General features: G+C 36.5%; 1 protein-coding gene across 2 annotated transcripts in view; it reads right to left on the reverse strand.

Moving 5' to 3' along the window:
• LOC111044054 (probable ATP-dependent RNA helicase DDX27) overlaps positions 1-23014 on the reverse strand; it is a 37918-nt gene that overhangs the window by 13591 nt on the left and 1313 nt on the right. For both annotated transcript variants that reach the window (XM_022329107.2, XM_022329108.2), the window contains exons 2-10: positions 22811-22993; positions 19703-19814; positions 18352-18512; positions 14494-14675; positions 11835-11958; positions 10487-10588; positions 7966-8189; positions 2819-3019; positions 1274-1478 (exon numbers count right to left, since the gene is read on the reverse strand). In XM_022329107.2, the coding sequence (XP_022184799.2) occupies positions 1274-1478; positions 2819-3019; positions 7966-8189; positions 10487-10588; positions 11835-11958; positions 14494-14675; positions 18352-18512; positions 19703-19814; positions 22811-22993 (1494 nt within the window). The remainder of the gene's footprint in view (positions 1-1273; positions 1479-2818; positions 3020-7965; positions 8190-10486; positions 10589-11834; positions 11959-14493; positions 14676-18351; positions 18513-19702; positions 19815-22810; positions 22994-23014) is intronic.

The raw sequence follows: 23014 nt of genomic DNA on the forward strand, positions 1-23014 counted from the left end.
CGCGGAGACTAGAATCGACTGGTCTGAGGGTAACCGTCCACTGGAACCGTATTCAAACGATCCGTTCGGCCGTTGGATCGGACGAATCTGCCGGCCGTTAATTCGGCCGAATATGGTCGTCCATTGGAATCGTTTGTCAGTCTAGTTCAGTAGTTGGCTGGTTGCCAATTATTGATTCAACTACTATCATAGCCACCAAAATATTTCATAAACAATGATTATATTGAAATTTGAAAATTGAATAAACAAATATCCACTAGATTAGTTATTCATTAGAATTAGCAAGATTAGTCGCATCCCGACATATATTCATATATAGCGGGGCCACATTTTCTTAGATCAGCGAATAATCAACCAATTGTATTAATACTTTGTAAATAATTGTACCTTATATGCTTTTTGTAATCAGGTCTATAATTTGAATAAACTCCTCTGGTCGTGTTGTACCCTCGACCAGAGACATTATTATTTTATAATTGGTTTTTTCTGCTCTCATGTATATGCTTGTATGTGTAATATTGTATTATGAACATTTTATTTTTATTTTTGCTCGTGTATGTATGTGTAAATTATTGTTTGTTTTCTTTTTGGCAATAAATGAATTTGATTTGATTTTATTATTAATAATCTTACCTTCAGATACTATTTTTCAGCAATCTTTGTCTACAGATTCCTTTGAAAATCACAAAGATGATATCTTTTGTCTCGCATATCCCACAATGGAACATGCTCTTGAAACAAACTTATCAACTTTTCATTGTCCATAGTTAAAACTTTATAAAACAGAACAAGTTCAAAAAACAAAAACAGTCAAGACTGTGAAACAACTTTGAGGTTAGGATGAAGTCTCAGCTCGATTTCGGCCGGATAGAGCCGGAAAACACCATTCAATTCGGATCGAAAACTTGATCGGCCGTGAACAGACGTATGAACCTGTTGCAATAGACGAGCATCTATAGCTTTCTTTGTTGGGGGATCGTTCGGACGAGTTCGGTAGTTTTCGGCCGATGCTAGTTCGGACGAAATCGGTTCCAGTGGACGGTTCACCTGAGTGTCACCATTAGGAAACACATGCTCTCGACTGGAGTCGAGTCTCTTCTCGACCTGAGTCGCGTAAGTGTGAGTTGAGCCTAACTATTGATACAGTAACAACTGTAAACAATGTTAATCAGGTGCTGCCTCTATCGGAAACTGACAATATTGACTTTGAAAATTTCCCGCCTCGGCTATGACGATATAACTACAAAAATTCTATTATTTTCAAAATGCTGACCTTGACAATTTTCCGCTCAGACTCTCCACACATGCTGACCGACACTCCAGCTCGCCCGGCACGCGCCGTTCTGCCCACTCTATGGATGTAGTGCTCTAAGCTCGGTGGCATCACAAAGTTGATGACTGTCTTAACGTTGCGAATGTCCAGACCTCTAGCGGCCACGTCTGTTGCCACCAACACGTCTACTTCTGAGTCTTTGAATCTGAAACAAAACAAGAAAAAGTTATTTGAAAAATCATTCGACAAGGTTAGCAACACCAATGTTAATCAAATACTGACATTATAACGTGGACCTCACTGTACCACAAAATAGTTGCTAATAGTGTAACTAAGAACTTCATCTAATCTAAAAATATTAGTTTAATGTTAAGGTTTTGAAGCATCTAAATTTAAAAGTCTACTTTGTGAAAATAATTGAGGACTGAAAATTTTGTGAAGTGAACAACTACAAGACTTGACCTATTTCGCACTATGTGTAACCTAATCTAAACTTTGGAGAGGAATAGCATAAGGTTACCTTATTTTTTCTCTCCCTATCATTTTGATGATGTACTTACTGTATGAATGAATTGAGAACCAATCAATCCATATCATTATATCATGGGATTTACAAAAATAATATCAATTAATGTTTCCTTTTTTTCTGTCTTGAAATTCCCTCCATGACGTATTATACCTTGCTTCATTAATAAATATCGGGGCACCGTGCTTCGCTCGTTATTTTTATTTATTGAGAATTATTCTCTAAAATAATCATGTTTATATTTCACAGCTGGCTATACGTCATCTTATGAATTTCGGGGATGCGATATTTTGATTTTTCACATACTCACTCGCTCACTTACTTTTTTACTATCCACAGCTGTTTCAGCCAAGGATGAATTATCCTTTTAATGTCGTTCAGCGAGTTTTTCCAAGGATGAGACCTAGAGCAATCGAATCTTTATATCATAAACCTACTATGTTCCAAATTTCGTGAAAATCGGTAGAGCCGTTTTCGAGATCCGTTAAACATAAATAACCAGCTATAAAAATAACCAGATATATAGATACAGAAATTGCTCGCTTAATATAGTAGGATAATAATATTCATGTCTTTTATTTAAAAATCCTTGAACATAAGCCAAAATCAGATAATATAGTCAATAGGATGTCAGTCATTCTCAGAAACTTACTGCTTCGAAAAACTGACCGTGTTCAGATTTAACCGATGAAATTTTGACTGTGACCGATGCTGGTGCAACGCTTCTATATTTGAACAAATGGCTAAGTTTTGAACATGATTAATTCGACCATGGCTAGAAGATATTTGACCAAAGCTGGGTGAAACCGGGTAGAAGAAGTTAAACTATAGATCCGCTATTCTCTCTCCGAACACATAAAAAAAAACGTTTGAACCTGGACCCTGCAACAAGTTACACCAACAAGTTCCCTCCTGAGTGCCATCTTACTCCCCGAAAAAACTAAAATCGTAACAAGTCGACTTCTGAACGCTTCCATACATCAAGACCCACTCTGCAACTATTCTCTGCAACAAGTTACCTTCTCAACGCCTCCATACGTTGTGGCTGGGACATGTTGCCATGTAATTCGGCCACTTTGACTCCCAACAGACCCAACATGATGTGAACACGGTGAGCTTCCTTCTTGGTCTGCACAAACACCATTGTACTGCTATGGAAAGTGCGGCACACCAGCGAAGCCAGAATTGCCTCTCTGTATGGCTCGTATTTCTGTCTTATCCTGTAAATAGAAAGATAAATAATTAACAAATTATTATTTGAAGTTGAACTTATGCTTATTGCCTCTTGGATAAGATTAAAATATCGGGGACCGAGCTTCGCTCTAGAGTACAAAAGCATAAAAATTTTGTTACGAAAGAAGAAATTATAATAACATTCATACAGAGATGTTCCATCTAATAACATTAAATTGAGATTAATTCCCAGAGGAATGCAAAAATTTCCCTCACAAAGGCCCAGTTGCACAAAAGCCGGTTAAATTTTAATCCTGATTAACTTCACGTGAACCAAATCAGAGAAGACCATTTCAAAAAGATGGATCTACTGGAATTAATCAGGATTGAAAATAACCCGGCTTTTTTGCAACCGGAACTAAGTACCTGATTGAATGATTACAAAAGTTCAACAGCTGGGTCATAATTTTGACACAGTCCCACACACATGAACTCGCTCACTCACTTCCATCACCAACAGACGACGAAATATAACTATTATCAGATGTTTTTCTAAGGATGAATAATAATTATCCTTTCAATGTTCTTCAGTGAGTTTTCTCAGGGATGAGACCTAGTGCAATCGAATCTTTATATAATAAACCTACTATGTTCTGAATTTCGTGAGAATCGTCAGAGCCGTTTACGAGATCCGGTGAAATACAAACATATGAACATAGAGAAACAATAGTGTAAGTAGATATCCCATGGTATAGGGCGTTTATGTCGCAACGTTTACTGTTATCTCAAGCCGATTACTGTCGATTATTGTCGATTTTTACTGTTTTGAACGAGTAAAAGTGTATGAACGGCACAATATGAGAGCTACCAGCGTCATGAAGCTTCACGGGAAAGAACTACGTGGACTATAGGCTTGAGATAACAGTAAAAGTTGCGACATAAACGTCCTATACTATGGGATATCTACTTATGCTATTGTTTCTCTATGATATAAACATCCAAACATCTAAAAATATATACAGAAGTTGCTCGTTTAATAGTAGAGGATACAGTTCACTACCTCCGTAAACAAAAAGCCGTAGTGGATTCTGGTGACGTCAGCACAGTTAGGGCACCTACACTAATAAAAACACTAGCTGATATAGATCAGCTGAAATCAACAAATTTTTATTGGCGTAGGAGCAATACTTATGCTGACGTTACCATCAACCACCTGTCATGTACTATGGATTTGTTTACGGAGGTAGTGCTCAGTTGCACAAAATCCCTTTAAATTTTAACCGTGATTAATTGCCTCGAAATCTAATCAGAGGAGTCTTCTTTTCAAAACGCCTGTTTCTGGTTTACGTGGCATTTAAGCATGATTAAAATTTAAGAGGCATCTGTGAGGACAGTCACTAATGTGAGCTTTCACAAGTATGATACGAATGTACAGCTGAATATCTGAACGTTAATGCTAGTCACTTCCGATTTGGGTGTGCAGTAGCATAATTATAGAAAATATAGCACAAGAAGATATCCCATGGTACAGGTAGTTCATGTTCCAATTTTCAAGCCGATTTTCTGTTAATTCAAGCCGATTACAGTCGACTATTGTCCATTATTACTGTGTTATTGGGGTGAGAGTGTAAGAACGGCACAGAATGAGAGACTACCAGTGTCACATAGCTTCACGAAAAACAACTACTAGGACTATCGGCTTGAGTTAACAGTGAAATTTGGGACATAAACGTCCTATGCCATGAAAAGATATCTGCTCATGCTTCGCCATAAATGATATAATAACACCACAATATGATGCAGTATTATCACACAATGATACAAATGGAAATTACTGAGATATTGCAATTATTCAAATGCTAATGATTCAATCATCTCTGTTGTATATCCATACTTTTTCACTGTTAACATTAAACTTGAATTTTAAAAAACACTTTTGAAGTGAAAATGCACTTACTTTTGTAGTGACGATCGTTTCGACGATCAGTCTGATGATGACCAACAACAGGTCGAAACGATCGTCACTACAAAAGTAAGTGCATTTTCATTTCAAAAGTGTTTTTTAAAATTCAAGTTTGATTCAATCATCATCATTATTAAACGAAAATCCCAATTAAATGCTGTAAATCACCCCGAAGACTTCTGCTACTGCAAATATTGACAACAGGGTAAACAGCCAGATGGATATTCGATGAGCGCTACTATACAAAAATTATTTGTCAGCCCAGGAATCGAACCCAGTCCTCCTAAGTGCCGGTCAGGAATGCTTACCCTTACACCAAACTTACAATATCTGGATAGCAGCGCTCATTTTATACGAAGCCATAGAGGCCAGCCAGTCTACAGATGGAAATTACTGAGATATTGCAATTATTCAAATGCTAATGATTTAATAATAATTATTAAACGAAAATCCCAATTAAATGCTGTAAATCACCCCGAAGACTTCTGCTACTGTATCCAGAGATTGTCAGTTTGGTGTAAGGGTTAGCATTCCTGACGGGCACTTAGGAGGTACTGGGTTCGATTCCCGGGCAGACAAATAATTTTTGTATAGTAGCGCTCATCGAATTTCCATGAAGCTTTTTACTCTGTTGTCAATATTTGTAGTAGCAGAAGTCTTCGGGGTGAGTTACAGCATTTAATTGAGATTTTCGTTTAATAATAATTACACAATGATAAGTATCATCACAATATGATACAGTATCTTCTCAACTTGATACACAACACTATAATTTGATACAAAACTTTCAAACTTTGAATGAATTCTACAAACCATGGCATATCTTATTGTGATATCTTTTCTCTATAGCCGTGCTGAGCGGGAATAATACAATCAGAGCTCATAGGAGTTAAATTTTAACTGCCGGTTACTTTCACGAATATTGAGAATCCAGTTTAATAATGAGTAGTATAGTAGTATAAATAGTATTAATTCCTTTCAGTTGTACTCATTTGACAAACTCCTGCCTCACTCAATACTTTACTCGCTTGACTAACTCCTGATTTAGTTACTACTTTAATTACTACGTGACTAACTCCTGATTTATTAACTACTAGACTCACTTTACTCCTGCTTTGCTCACTTGACAAACTCCTGCTTTAGGGTAACCGTTCACTGGAACCGTATTCAACCGATGAATCGGATGAATCTGCCGGCCGTTAATTCGGCCGAACATGGTCGTCCATTGGAACCATTTTCGTCAGTCCAGTTCAGTAGTTGGCTGGTTGCCAGAGAGTGAAGTGGCAAGCTAGTTAGTAGACAAAGTCATTCTTCTGTGTGTGTTTACTCACAAACATAATAAAAAAGATTTATAAAACAGAACAAGTTCAAAAACAAAAGCAGACAAGACTGTGAAACAATTTTGAGGTTAGGATGATGTTGTCTCAGCTCGACTTCGGCCGGATAGAGCCGGAAAATCCCATTCGATTCGGATCGAAAACTTGATCGGCCGGAGACGGCCGTGCACGGACGTATGAACCTGTTGCAATGGACGAGCATCTATAGCTTTCTTTGTTGGGGGATCGTTCGGACGAGTTCGGTAGTTTTCGGCCGATGCTAGTTCGGACGAAATCGGTTCCAGTGGACGGCCCACCTGAGGCTGGGCGTACATTGGTTAGCCAAGACAAGACAAGTCACGTTTAGTCACAATACTTCAGATAGTTGCTTATGGAGTCATGTCTAATTGCAATGACTAATCAGTGTGTGTTGCGTCACAAGCAACTATGTGAAGTATTCTATTATATTAAGCGAGGAATTCTGTATATCTGTAAAATCAAAAATATGGATTATTTATTTATTTACGGTTATTTATGTCCAACGGATCTCGAAAACGGCTTTAATGATTTTCACGAAATTTGGAACATAGTAGGTTTATGATATAAAAATTAGATTGCACTAGTAAATTAGATCATCCTTGTAAAACAGATGATAATTTTGTCGTTTGTCGATAACAGAAGATGCGTGTGCCTGTGTGGGAGATCAGCTGTGTAATCATTCAATCAGCTTACCGTATCTCACGAGAAATATTTTCTAGAAAATAATCTGATTTGTTGACATGACATGGTATATCATTCTAAATTAGAGTATATCATAATATTTAAAGTTAATCATTATTTTACAGTTTTAAGTGATTAGTGAGTGTTATTTTGATATTCAATTTGGTTTGCGAACAATCTAAATTGGAACTTTTCTGGTTTCAAATATTTGGACTGAAAATTGGACCTGAATTCAAGTGTATGGAACATAACCGACTTTTAGACTATTTATAGTGTATAAATCAAAATTCGGGGAAGAAACAGTTTTGGGCTGTGCCTGTTAGAGTCCTTCCCCAATAATTTTAAAGAATTGTGTTCTGTTTATCAATGGATAAATAACGAGCGAAGCTCGGTGCCCCGATATTTGTGACTAATCTTGACGTGACTAAACGTGACTAGTCTTGTCTTGACTGACCGGTGTACGCCCAGCCTTACTCAGTACTCTACACATTTGACAAACTCCTGCTTTACTTACTTGACAAACTCCTGCTCTACTCACTTGACAAACTTCTGCTCTACTCACTTGACAAACTCCTGCTCTACTCACTTGACAAACTTCTGCTCTACTCACTTGACAAACTCCTGCTCTACTCACTTGACAAACTTCTGCTCTACTCACTTGACAAACTCCTGCTCTACTCACTTGACAAACTTCTGCTCTACTCACTTGACAAACTCCTGCTCTACTCACTTGACAAACTCTTGCTCTACTCACTTGACAAACTTCTGCTCTACTCACTTGACAAACTCCTGCTCTACTCACTTGACAAACTCCTGCTCTACTCACTTGACAAACTTCTGCTCTACTCACTTGACAAACTCCTGCTCTACTCACTTGACAAACTCCTGCTTTACTCACTTGACAAACTCCTGCTCTACTCACTTGACAAACTCCTGCTCTACTCACTTGACAAACTTCTGCTCTACTCACTTGACAAACTCCTGCTCTACTCACTTGACAAACTCCTGCCTGAGATTGAAAGCGACATCCTGATTGTTGTCGACGAATATGCGCACAGGCTTGTCGAGCGACACAGAGGCCAGGTCCCTGACGGCATCCGTCATGGTGGCACTGAACAGCAGCGTCTGTCTAGTCCTAGAGCACTGCTTCACTATTTCGTGCAACTGCTCCTGGAAGTACTCGTCTAGGATACGGTCAGCCTCGTCTAGGATTAGCACCTACAAATTCATTCAATCAATAATTTCATTCAATTCAACATAAAATAAATCAAAAATTAAAAACAATACAATCAAAATACAAATTTTCAAATCTATATGAAAAATGAATGTCTGCATGTGGGTTTGTTCCCTTTAGACTTAAAAACTACTTGACAGATCGGCATGAAACTTTGGGAATATGTGTGTGAATATTGGGGATGGTTTCTGACCAGAAATTTCAATTTCAATAATAATAATTATTTACTAATCCATTTTACAGACCTATGTTTTCGTACTTGCCGACCGAGCGGCTACCGAATAACGGAAAGATGATCATGTTATGATGATAATATGATTTAACATCTAAAGTTACCAGCTGTAATAAATAGTGTACTGTGGTATTAATACGGTAGTTTGGAGTTAGAGTGTAGTTGATTGCAAGGTGCCTAGAATATATTGTATTCAAGGAATACGAATCTCGTATATTCTACTAGCCGTCAGGCTCGCTTCGCTCGCCATATCCGTCTAGCCAGGGTGCTCCGCCCCTGGACCCCCGACTGGATCGTCGAAGAATGAGATCAGCAGGCTCGCCTGCACTTTTCATTTGAGCATTTTTATCATAATTATGTTAGAAAGATCCAGTCGGGGATCCAAAATAAACGTCTGGCTAAACGGATATGGCGAGCGAAGCGAGCCGGACGGCTAGTAATATAATATTCCCAGGGATAGCTCTGATTGAAGTAGCAGTGCCCAATCAATTTTTCTGCGATAAATGCATTTCAATATTCAACTTGGTGCCAACCTAACAAAGTCAACTCAACTTAATGCCAACCTGATAAAATTATTAATTTAGTTACCAGTTAACAACTGTTTCGAAGAGGTACTCTCTCTAGATTATGGTTCTATATTAACATATGGTATGGACATATGGTTCTATATTGGTATGGACATTTTTCAATTATGATTAAGAGAATAAGAAGAATATACATGCTAAAAGACTAACTTTAAACCCTTAAAAACCACCCTTCGAGTTAAAATATTTCTTAGTGCGCCTCTAAAGGGCCAACTGAACATACCTACCAAATTTGAACGTTTTTGGTCCGGTAGATTTTTAGTTCTGCGAGTGAGTGAGTCAGTCAGTCAGCCATTTCGCTTTTACATATATATATATATGTTAGAAAGATCCAGTCGGGGATCCAAAATAAACGTCTGGCTAAACGGATATGGCGAGCGAAGCGAGCCGGACGGCTAGTAATATAATATTCCCAGGGATAGCTCTGATTGAAGTAGCAGTGCCCAATCAATTTTTCTGCGATAAATGCATTTCAATATTCAACTTGGTGCCAACCTAACAAAGTCAACTCAACTTAATGCCAACCTGACAAAATTATTAATTTAGTTACCAGTTAACAACTGTTTCGAAGAGGTACTCTCTCTAGATTATGGTTCTATATTAACATATGGTATGGACATATGGTTCTATATTGGTATGGACATTTTTCAATTATGATTAAGAGAATAAGAAGAATATACATGCTAAAAGACTAACTTTAAACCCTTAAAAACCACCCTTCGAGTTAAAATATTTCTTAGTGCGCCTCTAAAGGGCCAACTGAACATACCTACCAAATTTGAACGTTTTTGGTCCGGTAGATTTTTAGTTCTGCGAGTGAGTGAGTCAGTCAGTCAGCCATTTCGCTTTTACATATATATATATATATATTATATATATATATATATATATAGATTCTAGATACATTGGTTGATTGGTACCAGCTGTAGATAATGGTTCCTTACAAGACCTATACAAATAATTATCAGTCGTCTATCATTGAGAAACTAGAAAATGTTGGAAAAAATTATTCAACTCATGAAAGAGTGTTGTTCATATTGCATTCATCAATTACTGAAGAATGACAGAATAATTTACATTTTTTTGAATTTAGCTTAGCTGAAATTCATCCTAAAATTGAAGATGTAAAGAATATTGAATTCTGTGTAAATCATCGTAAATCGCATATTTCCTGGACCATCTATTGACAATCAACAACTATGAAAACATTAAATTCATCTTTGAAACACTGATTTTACCTACCGGTATCTATTTTTTTAATTCAACACTTTACTGATAGATATTACTACCAATTGATCGAGAATATGTTGCAATGTCGGAATAATAAATGCTGCATGACTAAGCACATGAAAATATTGATTGTCAGATAAATTTCATGATTCACCAAATAAAGTCAAGTGTGACATGAGATACATTGACTTTTTGGCGGTACGAAGTTCGCCGGGTAAGCTAGTGGTATAATTACCTCAACTTGGTCTATGCTGAAAGAAGGTGCATTCCTGATGTGGTCGATTAGACGACCTGGTGTGGCGATGACTATGTCCGGCGATTTACGCAGCATTTGTTCCTGGGGAAAGAGAATTGAATTGAATAATTATTTATTTATTTATTCACAATGCAAATAACACTAATGTAGTAACATTGAAAGATAAAATAATAAGGTAGTCCTTGTGCTATTTTTCTTCCAAATTTATAGGTGACAAAGTCCATGATAAGGTTAGAATTTCACGTGTACAATTTTAAAAATTTTGGTCCAAAATAAACATTAAAACTATAAATTTTGAATTTAGATGGCTTAAATTGATAAATTAATTAGAAATATTCCACTCAATTACCACTTTTAACGAATAATATTGAGTTAGTTAAGAAATTTGGAACTATTCAAGAAACACAAACTCGTAAACACTAAAGCTCAGCTGAGAAATTGCCTTCATTAAGGGCGGAGTTAGGACTCTAGGATCTCTCTGCCACAAAACACTGAAGAGAGAGTTTATTAAATTGATAGAGTGATATAATGGCATGTTTTATTGTAAAAGACATAATTATGAATTAAAAAAAAACAACATTGGATAACCAATTAGTAAGTAGGGAGCTTCTAGAAGCATCTGTTCTTGAGGGGGTGATCAAATTGAATGTGTATATGTGCAAGTGCACGTCAGATTATTCATGAGACGAGAAACAAAATCTGGAAAGTGCCATTGAAACAAGTTGTGACTTGCATTTAGCTGGTCACACTGAACGCAACCAGCAAGTGCACGCGTTCAGTGTGAGTGTTCCTATTGCTCTCGCCACATTTTGTTTCTCATCTGCGCGTTTGGTCATGCATTACCAAGTGTGTACTTGCACATACACGCATCCAATGTGATCATATCCTTGGGCCTACTCTTTTAGATCAATTCAGATAGAACCCTATTAACTCTATCAACTTTCTGTCATCGTTTTTGATTGATTGATTGAGTACTTTATTTATGTAGATTACAATATATACTGTCTTATACACTTATATACAATAGCTTACAATACAGCAAAATTATAGATGAATTTACATGATATAGACTAAGAAAATAATTATTGAACTGTATATGATATGAAAAAGCAATTTTAATATAATAACTATAGATAATAATTATATTGTTATGCATCTACATAAATTGGCGGAGCTTTGGACATATCAATGTCCATTCTTCGGAAAGAATATTAAAAATATCCTCCCCACTAACTCTCTACCAAAACCGTTAAACTCCCTACCAAAATCGTTAGGCAATTTATTAAGACAGTATATATTTGAAATAATTAAAAATATTAATGTTTACCTGCACTTTGACGTCTAGCCCTCCGACAGACAGAGCGACATCGATCTTGGTGAACTGAGCCAGCTGTCTAGTCACTGAGTAAACTTGAACACCCAGTTCTCGAGTTGGCACCAGAACCACAACTCTGAAACAAGTTGAATTTCCAGTTATAAGTCTCTGTATAGCCTTTACACATGTACCGTAACATAAACTATTCCATGTGGCACAATAATTAACTAAGTATCTAAAATACTTATTTGTGCAACTAGTGCGCAAAGTGACGGTTTGCTGCACCGAAAGAAACGTTACGGCTCGGGCGGAATGGTTTGTTGAGTGCAGCAGAGGAACTTTGCGCACGTATTTCACATTGAGTTTTTCCTACAGTTACCATTGAATATGAAAAGTGGGTAATTATGGGTAAAATTGCCTGAAATCCATCAAATGTATATCTGTGTAATTTTATTATTAATAAATAAAATGGAATGTAGTATGTGTGTTTGAATGGTGGTGGGGGGGGGGAGGGCTGTGTGCTGAATGTGGTGGCTGTCATCCACTGTTGTCCACCACCTCAAGATTTTTATAACGTGCACCACAGTCACTGTTACCAACTTAATTTCGCTTTTGCTGCACTGGTGCTCCATATAACCTACTAACTATTTTGCGTTGCTATGTTGCAAATCTGGAGTGCAGGAAAAATTTTTCCCGCACTAGAGCGGAAAAGTGATTCTTTGCGTTCTGTAATCAGTGCAGCAATGGCCACTTTTCAAGGTAACTGTAGGAAAAGATATGAATCAAGTGCTATCAAACATTCAGCTTTGAATAATATTGACAACAGAATAATAGCCGAATCATGATGCAGAATTTCAAAATTCTTTGCAACTCATTTCGCACTAAATTTTCTTCTTCTTTCGTGTCTGGGGGCACACAAAATCAAATATTATTCAGAAATTTAGCCGCAGAAACTACTTTGTCATTTCCTAAAATAAGATCCTCCATCGTGCGATGTATTTCCATATTTGGACAGGTCAAGAGGTTTTTGTGAATAAAGATAATTTGATTAGTGAATAATAGTTATTTGTATATCTAGAGTGAAAAGTACGACTTTTTCTCCCTGTGGGAAAAAGTTTGAAGCCCGAGGCGAAGCCGAGGGCAGCAATTTTCCTGAGGGAGAAAAAGTATTTTTCGCTCGTGATGTACACAACATTTTTCCTCCATCTACATTTTTTTATAGAAACTGCAAATAAAATCATTCTAATAACTTACGTATTGGTGACAATGATTCCTAACAACATAACATAAATCTAAAACCTAAAAACCGGTCATCTGATTGGGACTGCCGATTGCGCTATCTATCGGCAAAAGTTGTAACAATTATATCAGCTGAGCTAAATTTTTATCGTCTACTAATATTAAGAATAAAATAATTATCATACAAACATAAATTTCATGAGTTGATCAAATTTCTGGTTGTGGTATTGAATTCAGTTGACTCAATAACAGACACCTCTATTATGCTTTTTCATCTGAGCTTAGACCTTCTAACCTATTACAATGTAAGTTTCAAAATAGAGATGCTCCCCATGTTATTTAAATGGAGTCACTTTTACTCCCTAGGGAGTTTTTCTGTTTTTTACTACCGAGAGCGAAAAAGTGACACTTTAGTATTAGGTTTCAGGGAGTAAAGTAAGTACTTTAGACAGTAGGTGGAGGAAAAGATAATTTGATTCGATTTGTTCATAGTTTTGAGTCATTCCACATTCGCACATTGCATACTCATGGTAACCCCATATCACAAGCTCCGACCTGCATCTAGTGACACCTGTTCTCAAACGATTCAAGGACTTCCACGTAGGTGGGCCGTCCACTAGTACCGTTTTTATCCGAACTAGCATCGACCGAAAACTACCGAACGCGACCGAACAATCCCCCAACAAAGAAAGGAATAGATGCTCGTCCATTGAAACAGGTTCATACGGCCGTGGATAACCGTCTCCGGCCGATCAATTTTTCGATCCTAATTGGATGGAATTTTCCGGCCGAACTAACTAGTTGAGCTGAGACAACAAAGTGTTCATAACCTAAAATTGTTTCACAGTCTTGTTTGTTTTTGTTTTTTGAAGTTGTTCTGTTTTATAAAGTATAACTATGGACAATAAAAAGTTGATAAGTTTAGTTCAAGAGCATGTTCCATTGTGGGATATGCGAGACAAAGATATCATCGTCGTGATGCGAACTACGAGTTCAGTAGTTTTCTGCCGTTGCTAGTTCGGACGAAAACTGTTCTATAGTGAGGTCCACGTTATAATGACAGTGGATAAAGATAGAAGAATAGCGATGCCGATTCTCTGCATTAATTAATCAAATTTCTACACTGTCAAAAACATAATTGGCACCGTTGTGGACCTAGAAAAGGATAGTGTCACCGGCTTTGTCGAATGATAGACAAGGATAGCAAAACCAAAGTTGATCAAATACTGCCATTATAACGTGGACCTCACTATAGTGGACGGCCCACCTTTGTGGATGCTCGGCCAGCCACTCGCCTTCGCTCGACAAAAATCAGAGCGATGGCCAACGAAGGCCAATGAAGGCGAGCGCTGGCAAACCACCCATCCACACTCTGGCGCTCGTCGTCATTCATACGCATTGGGCGAAAGTGTGGATGCGGCATAAGACATACCTGGTAACAGGAGCTCCGCTCAAAGGTTTATAGATGAGCCTTTCCAGAGTGGGCAGCATGTATGCAGCAGTCTTGCCGGTGCCAGTGGCCGCACAACCACAGATGTCGCGACCCATCAGTGCGACTGGAATGGTTGCTGCCTGGATGGGGGTCGGGTGAACGAACGACATCGCTCCTATCGCCTAAAAACAGTACAGCTCATTAGGTTATTGCCTGAAAAAACGCTTGATGTGTTCTGACCCTACTTGTCTTCCATAGTCTGTTCTGGGGGTCAACTGTAGTTGCAAAACAGAAAAGTAGCCTACTAGTACTTACAATACTTTGTGCCGGTTGCACAAAAGCCGGTTAAGTTTTAATCATGATTAATTCCACGAGAAGCAATTAGAGAAGCCGTTTCCTAAAGAAGCCTTCTCTGATTGGCTCTCGTGGAATCAACCACGATCAAAATTAAAGCGGCTTTTGTACAACCGGGCCTCTGTAATTAATTATGCTAATAATATAAAATCATAAGGATTTCGTCTACTAAGGCTCAACTCACACTTACGCGACTCAGGTCGAGAAGAGACTCGACTCTAGTGGAGAGCATGTGTTTCCAAATGGTGACACTCAGACCAGTCGATTCTAGTCTCCGCGACGTCACCATTTCAAAACACATGCTCTCCACTAGAGTGAGGTCTACGTTATAATGGCAGTGTAGGATTGACAATACTGTTGATGTCCTTTTCTATCACACAACAAAACATATAGCGCTATCTCTCTTTAGCTCTGCAATGTTGTCTGTTTGCCAGAATATTTTATTTTTAGTTTTGACAGTGACTGTAGAAAAGTAAACAAGCAATTCCCAGCCGCCATTTATTTCTTCATTCTATCAAAATACTTTAGTACACAAGTCGTATAATTGATTTAAAATGTATTTTTGAAACAATGAAATAATTTTTAGACGTTACCGTATGAGAAGCACAAATTATAATACCAAGAATAACATTTTAAAAGTTGATAGCTAACCATCCTACACTTCATCCATGCTTCAGTCAGCCTACACGTACAGGTTAGACCTACTCGTACCGGTATAAATACTATTGAAAGGTTATTTAAGAATTATTTCCATTGAAAATTATACTATAAATAAAATAAAATAAACTTATTTTAAATAGGATTTCTATTTTTCCATTATTTTAAAAAGAAATTGGAATAGAATACATACAAAATAACTTAATTTCTGTTGTTTTGGGATTCAGATTGGTGTATCACAGCTTTTTAAATTAGCCGCCATTTCAGGTTTGTATAAAAATGAAAATCTGATCTCAGTTATGGAAGCAAATTTTTGAATCAAATTATGAAAAAATATATATTCTTGATTAATTTGACATTAAAATTGATTATTTTACCAAAGAAATGATAATTATTATTAGATTAAATTTAATGGGATGAATTGAGTAACAGCTGTGTACACTTAGTGGCAAAATGGAGAGACTTGGCGACGTTTTTCTCCTATCTTTCTTCACTGCCATTATAACGTGGACCTCACTACAGGTCGAGAAGAGACTCGACTCTAGTTGAGAGCATGTGTTTTCAAATGGAGATAGTTGCAGAGACTAGAATCGACTGGTCTGAGTGTCACCATTTGGAAACACATGCTCTCGACTAGTCGAGTCTCTTCTCGACCTGAGTCGCTTAAGTGTGAGTTGAGCCTTGCACGTCAAACTTTTATTTATTCATATGGCTTTCATCAGCAGAGATCCTATTGGATGTTTTGCCTTGCCGTATTACTCAATGTCATTTCCTATTTACACTCTAGTTTATAGGTTATGTATTTGGTTATCCATGTTTTCTCACTATGAAATACAAATTCACATTTGAAACGCAATAACGCAAACGAGTACAAAATCTTGAGAATAATATTGAAGATGAAAATATCACTTAAATTTTTCTATGGCAACCAAAAGAAATGATAATATGAATTGTCTATTATAATATATATAAAATTTTTATACTATGATATCCTATTGTATTAAGCGAGCAATTTCTGTATTTTTATATCTGATTATTTATGTTCAACGGATCTCGAAAACGGCTCTAACGATGTTCACGAAATTTGGAACATAGTAGGTTTATGATTAAACAATATATAACAATTCGATTGCACTAGGTCTCATCCTTGGGAAAACTCGCTGAACGACATTAAAGGATAATTCATCCTTGGCTGTCACAGCTGAGACTTTCGTCGTCTGTGGATAGTAAAAAGTGAGCGAGTGATTCTGTGGAAAATCAAAATATCGCATCCCCGAAATTCATAAGCTGACATATAGCCAGCTGTAAAATATAAACACGATAATTTTAGAGAATCGTTTTCTGTTTATCAATTAAATAAAAATAACGAGCGAAACTCGGTGCCCCGATATTAATATAAATATGATAACAAACTGTCTGTAGAGGATACTACTCGCTGTTTGCGAAATCAACGTCACTAAGGGCCAAGCCATACGAAGCGTTTCTTCAGGCGTTTTCAGACGAGTCGGCAGGGCGGGAATCTCTACGATTGGCTGATTATCAGCTAATTCCCGAACACTTACTTACCCAATCAGCTGATAATCAGCCAATCTGAGAGCTTCATGCCCTGCCGACTCGTCTGAAAAACGCTTCATTTGGGTTGGCCCTAAATGTTTATTGTACATTCGCCTCAAAAAGAATAGAGGCTCATTTCGCTCACCTTCAAAAGTAGAAGGCTCGCATGAAAGTAGCCTACTAGTACTTATAATACTTTGTGCCGGTTGCACAAAAGCCGGTTAAGTTTTAATCAAGATTAATTCCACGAGAAGCAATTAGAGAAGCCGTCTTCTAAAAAAGCCTTCTCTGATTGGCTCTCAGGGAATTAACCACGATCAAAATTTAACTGGCTTTTGTGCAACCGGGCCTCTGTAATTAATGATGCTAATAATATAAAATCATAAGGATTTCGTCTACTAAGGCTCAACTCACACTTACGCGACTCAGGTCGAGAAGAGACTCGACTCTAGTCGAGAGCATGTGTTTCCAAATGGTGACACTCAGACCAGTCGATTCTAGTCTCTGCAACTGTCTCCATTTGAAAACACATGCTCTCGACTAGAGTCGAGTCTCTTCTCGACCTGAGTCGCGTGAGTGTGAGTTGAGGCTTAGGCTCAACTCACACTACCTCGACTCAAATCGTACGACTCCAGTCGAGGATACTCCAGTCTCTCGACCTTACGACTTTCTTGCTCATTGTCACTACTTCAGTTCTAAGCTACTCCATTTTCTAACCTCACATTATTAAAAATATGAGATCCAATTCGTCACTTCTGCGCATGCAACAAGTTTTATAATACCGTAATTATTATGAATATATTGTCTCATCTAAAATGATAAAACATCACTTTCATGAAACATAAGCTCACTTTCATTAAAAATGCACGGTACTATGCAACTCAAGTTGAGGCTCGACCAACATGTCGAGTCGACGCTCGACTCAGTCTCACAGTCGTGAGGTCGCGGAGACTAGAATCGACTGGTCTGAGTGTCACCATTTGAAAACACATGCTGCATCGAGAAGAGACTCGACTCTAGTGGAGAGCATGTGTTTCCAAATGTTGACACTCAGACCAGTCGATTCTAGTCTCCGCGACGTCACCATTTCAAAACACATGCTCTCGACTAGAGTCGAGTCTCTTCTCGACCTGAGTCGCCTAATTAGGTCGCCTGAGACCTAAGTGTGAGTTGAGCCTTAATGTTTCTCATGGACCACTAAGTACTGAAGTTAATAAGTCAAATACGAAGCTGGTAAAACCCAAGTTATACCAAAGAAATGATCAAACCTTTTCACTTGAAAGTTATAAATACCTTCAACAGAGGTCGTGACAGGTTCATCTCATAGAAGGACGCTTTCTCGTCATACGGAGGTGCATCTTCAAAGAACTCCTCTTCTTCTTCTTCGTCTGACTCCTTCTTTATCAGACCCATCTTCTTTACTTTCTTCCTTTTCTGTTTCAATTTCAGGGTATCTAGAAAGAGAACAAAAACAGTTGAAAGACTAGACTAATTTCGCTTCCACTGTTATTTACTTTGATTTGGTTCTGTTCCAGTCTCAGGGTATCTAGAAAGAGAACAAAAACAGTTAAAAGACGATTAAATTCGCTTCCACAGTTATTTATTTGTTTTAGACTGGGCGCACACCAACAGAAGACAAGACATGATCAGACACGTTTAGTCACAATACTTCACATAGTTGCTTATGAAGACATGTCTAATTGCAATGACTAATCGGTGTGTGCTGCTTCATAAGCAACTATGTGAAGTATTGTGACTAAACGTGTCTGATCATGTCTTGTCTTGTCTTGACTAACTAGTGTGTGCCCAGCCTTAGTTTAGTGCAGTGTCATATTATCTATACTATAATAAAGGAAAGAACTGGTTTATACACTAGGATAGAAAATTCACGTACGACGCATCATCACGTCTCAACTACTCAACTGATTAACTTGAAATTTTGCAATCAGATTCTTAATTAACCTATGATGGTTATATGCCTATTTTAAATTCTCCAAGATTTCATTGCGTCAAGTTTTCAGTTTGTCACGTTCTTAATTAGACCCTTGGAGAGCACGGATAACCTGCTAGTCTTTATAAAAATTCAATTCAAATTTATTTTCCAAAAAACATTAAACATGATTATGAAATACAATTATTATTTATTGATTGATATAATAAGTAGGCTACATCATTAAAATGATAGGAAGAGAAAAAATGAGGTAACCTTGTGCTATTCCTCTCCTAAATTTAGATAAGGTTACACATAGTCCGAAATATTGAATGAAAAAGACTAAGAAATTGTCAAAAAACCACTGATTTATTGATAATTAGAAAGACCGGTTTCGGTTATTACACCATTGTCAATCTCTGATAAACAGAGTTTACAGTGTTTATTGACAATGGTGTAATAACCGAAACCGGTCTTTCTAATTATAAATTAGTGGTTTTTTGACAATTTCTTGGTCTTTTTCATTCAATATGAATAATTACCACAATATCAACTTCTCAACTACACAAAAAGTAGTCCGAAATAGGTTAAGTCTATATACAATATACAAAATATTTCGGAATCCCCCAACTAGACTACCTATCGGTGTGTAGGGGGAAGTTTCACTTTATCACATAAGCTTAATCCGCTTTTAGAAAACTTTGAAATGATTACCTTTTTTCAGTTCGTCGTCAGATAGGGAGATTTCTGAGTCTGAATTATTCTTGCCGTTTCCCATGATTGCTTCTTCATCTTCAATGTCAGAGTCGCCATTTTCTTCAACTTCCTGTGCGAAAAAAAGAAAAAATCAATATAAACTTCAATCTATATCTCTTACGTTATGTAGTAAAGATTTTAATACTACTCTTCCTGTAGTTGAAAAGTTGATATTGTGGTAATTATTCATTGAATGAAAAAGACTAAGAAATTGTCAAAAAACCACAGACTTATTGATACTTAGAAAGACCGGTTTCGGTTATCACACCATTGTCAATCTCTGATAAACTCTTAAACTATGTTTATCAGAGATAAAAAAGTTTATCTAACGATAAAAAAGTTTAAACGAAGTTTGAAATTATTTCTAAAGGAGGAATGCTTTTATAGTCTGAAGGACTATTTTGATTACTGTAATAGAGTCAAAGACAAATAGTAATTATATACTAGATATAAATTTAATTAAAAATTAATGGTGTCTCGCTTTTGCTAGCACTTTGACTTGTCTGACTCCGTTGAGGCCAACCAGACGTAATATATATCTATCTATCTATCTATAGATTGACAATGGTGTAATAACCGAAACCGGTCTTTCTAAGTATTAATAAATCTGTGGTTTTTGAAAATTTCTTAGTCTTTTTCATTCAATTCTAATACTAATTCATGTTAAATAATATAGTAAGAAACTAGATATTGAACAGTAGCCTACAGAAGTTGTCTCTAATCCTTTAGATAATATTATAAATCTATCTTAGCCCATCTATTTCACTTTCCATGACGAACAGCTATAGTGAGGTCCACGTTATAATGGCAGAGGAGAAAGATAGAAGAATAGCGATACCGATTCTCTGCATTAATTAATCATATTTCTACACTGTCAAAAACATAATTGGCATCGTTGTGGACCTAGAAAAGGATAGTACCACCGGCTTTGTCGATTGATAAACTAGGATAGCAAATCCAAAGTTGATCGAATACTGTCAGTATAACGTGGACCGCACTATAGGAGAAAAACGTTGCCGATCCTCTGTCTTGTCAATGCCTTCTATAGACGGTAGCTGACACATGTTTATTGATGTAATATTAGCTGTTCATTCTCGTTTAAAATAATCAATTATATTTTATTAAGCAAGAAATTATATTTTTTAATAATTTCATGATAAATTTTCATTAAGATAATATATTTTGTTAGTCATTAATTCTACATTGTTAAAAGACGATCTGGCAACAGAGCAAAGCGAGAAAGAGATATAACGCTATCCGCTTTGTTGAATGATAGACAAGGATAGCAATTCAATTCAATTCAATTTATTTTTTCCTTCTGAATACAATTCAAGCAGTTACATAGAATCTTGAGCAATAAAGTTTATACAATTCAAGAAATGATATAATATACTTACAAAAAACAAACAACAAAATATAGAACTATACTAAACAATAGAACTCTTGAGCTATCACAATTTTATTCTTGTATAAAATTCTTGTATCAGATAGGAAAGAGCTTGCATAGGCAACAAAGGCCTGTGCGTAAGCTCGAGTTATCGTAACAATATGTGTTATATCTATAATTATAAAGAGAGATCTCAATTTTTATTAGAGATCTAAACTACATTAAAATAATTTTCAATTATGAAACTATAATCCCCATACATTAAGAAGGGATAAAAAAAGTGGAAAACTGAATTATAAATAACTTTAAATTTAGAAATAAAAGATGATGAAAACCAAGGAATAGCGAGGAAGGCTACAATTTAAATAACAAATTCAAGTCAGGAAAACAGATCAGACAAGCATGACAGAACTGAAAAAAAATCTCTCTGAAGGCGCCCAAATTGAATCAAACACGCGCACCCCCAGTAACAATGAGTGAGACGGCATTATCCTCACTGATATCAAACAGCCAGTTCTTCAAGTGCCACTTGAACGCAGAGTTCGAAACTACATCCAACAATCTATTCTGGTTGGAACGGAGAAGGAAATTTCGGAATAAAATATGAGAAATGTAAAAGCAATTTGTCATTGAAAACGATCTTGTTTGTTGTATTATGTTTATACCTACTGCTGATGCAGATGCATATCTTGTATTGTATGAATGTTCTGTAGGAGTAAATATTGAATGGGAATTATTATAGATGTAGATCAACAGATCTTTTATGAAAAGTTTTCTCAGTGACAAAACTCTGGACTCACTAAAAAGTAACGCAGAGGAATATCTTCTATTCTTTTTTAAACCTGCCTTAAGAATTGATTTCTGAACAGTCTCCAATCTTCTAATGTGCACCTGTTAGGCACCACCCCAGGCCAGTATACCATATGATAGCAATGACTGGACGAAGGCATGATACATCTGTCTAATTTCCCTAGCATTTAAAACATCACTGAGACACCTGAATGCATATATATATTTTCTTAATTTAGACAATAAGAAGTTGGTATGTTCTGCCCATTAGCAATACCATTGCTAATCAAACACTGCCATTATAACGTGGACCTCACTAGAGTTAATATTTAAATTTTGGAATATTTGATGAAACTGCAGTGTATATTATTTGAATATCAGTTATAAAACTAATAACTTACTCATGTGTGAGGCACATTCTGATTTTCACATTCATTTTCAACACTGAAAATATAACTAAAAATACAAATACAACTAAAAATACGATGCAAGGAAAGTTGTGTGAGTGCGCCACACCAGATTTTTAATAGACTCAATCAAAATAATGTGATATGATGACATGACATGGTTTATCATAATATTCAAAGTTAATAATTATTTTACAGTTTTGAGTGTTATTTAATTTGGTTAGTAAACAATGTAAATTAGAACTTTTCCGTTTTCAAATATTTGGACTGAAGATTGGACCTGAATTATTCAAGTGTATGGAAAATAGCCTACTTTTTGGACCATTTATAGTGTACAAATTAAAATTCGGGAAAGAAAAAGTTTTGGGCTGTGCCTGTTAGTCCTTCCCCGATCATTTTGAAGAATTGTGTTCTGTTTATTAATAAATAAAAAACGAGCGAAGCTCGGTGTTCCGATATTGGAAATAATGAGTGAATACTTACCTCCTTCTTCAAATTCTTTCGTGCTTTCAGAATTTTGTCATCAACCTTGCTTTTGACGTTTCGTTTGATGTATTTTTGAATGTCATTCCATGTGTCCTTGTTGTAATCTTGTGTGCTCGATGCAAACGCAAAATCGCATTCAAAGTCTTTCTTTTTTCGCTTCTTCTGTTTTGTTGGTTGATACTGGAAAACAATAAAATCAAA

Source organism: Nilaparvata lugens, chromosome 8 (genome assembly GCF_014356525.2).
Source record: "Nilaparvata lugens isolate BPH chromosome 8, ASM1435652v1, whole genome shotgun sequence".
Taxonomy (NCBI): Eukaryota; Metazoa; Arthropoda; class Insecta; order Hemiptera; family Delphacidae; genus Nilaparvata; species Nilaparvata lugens.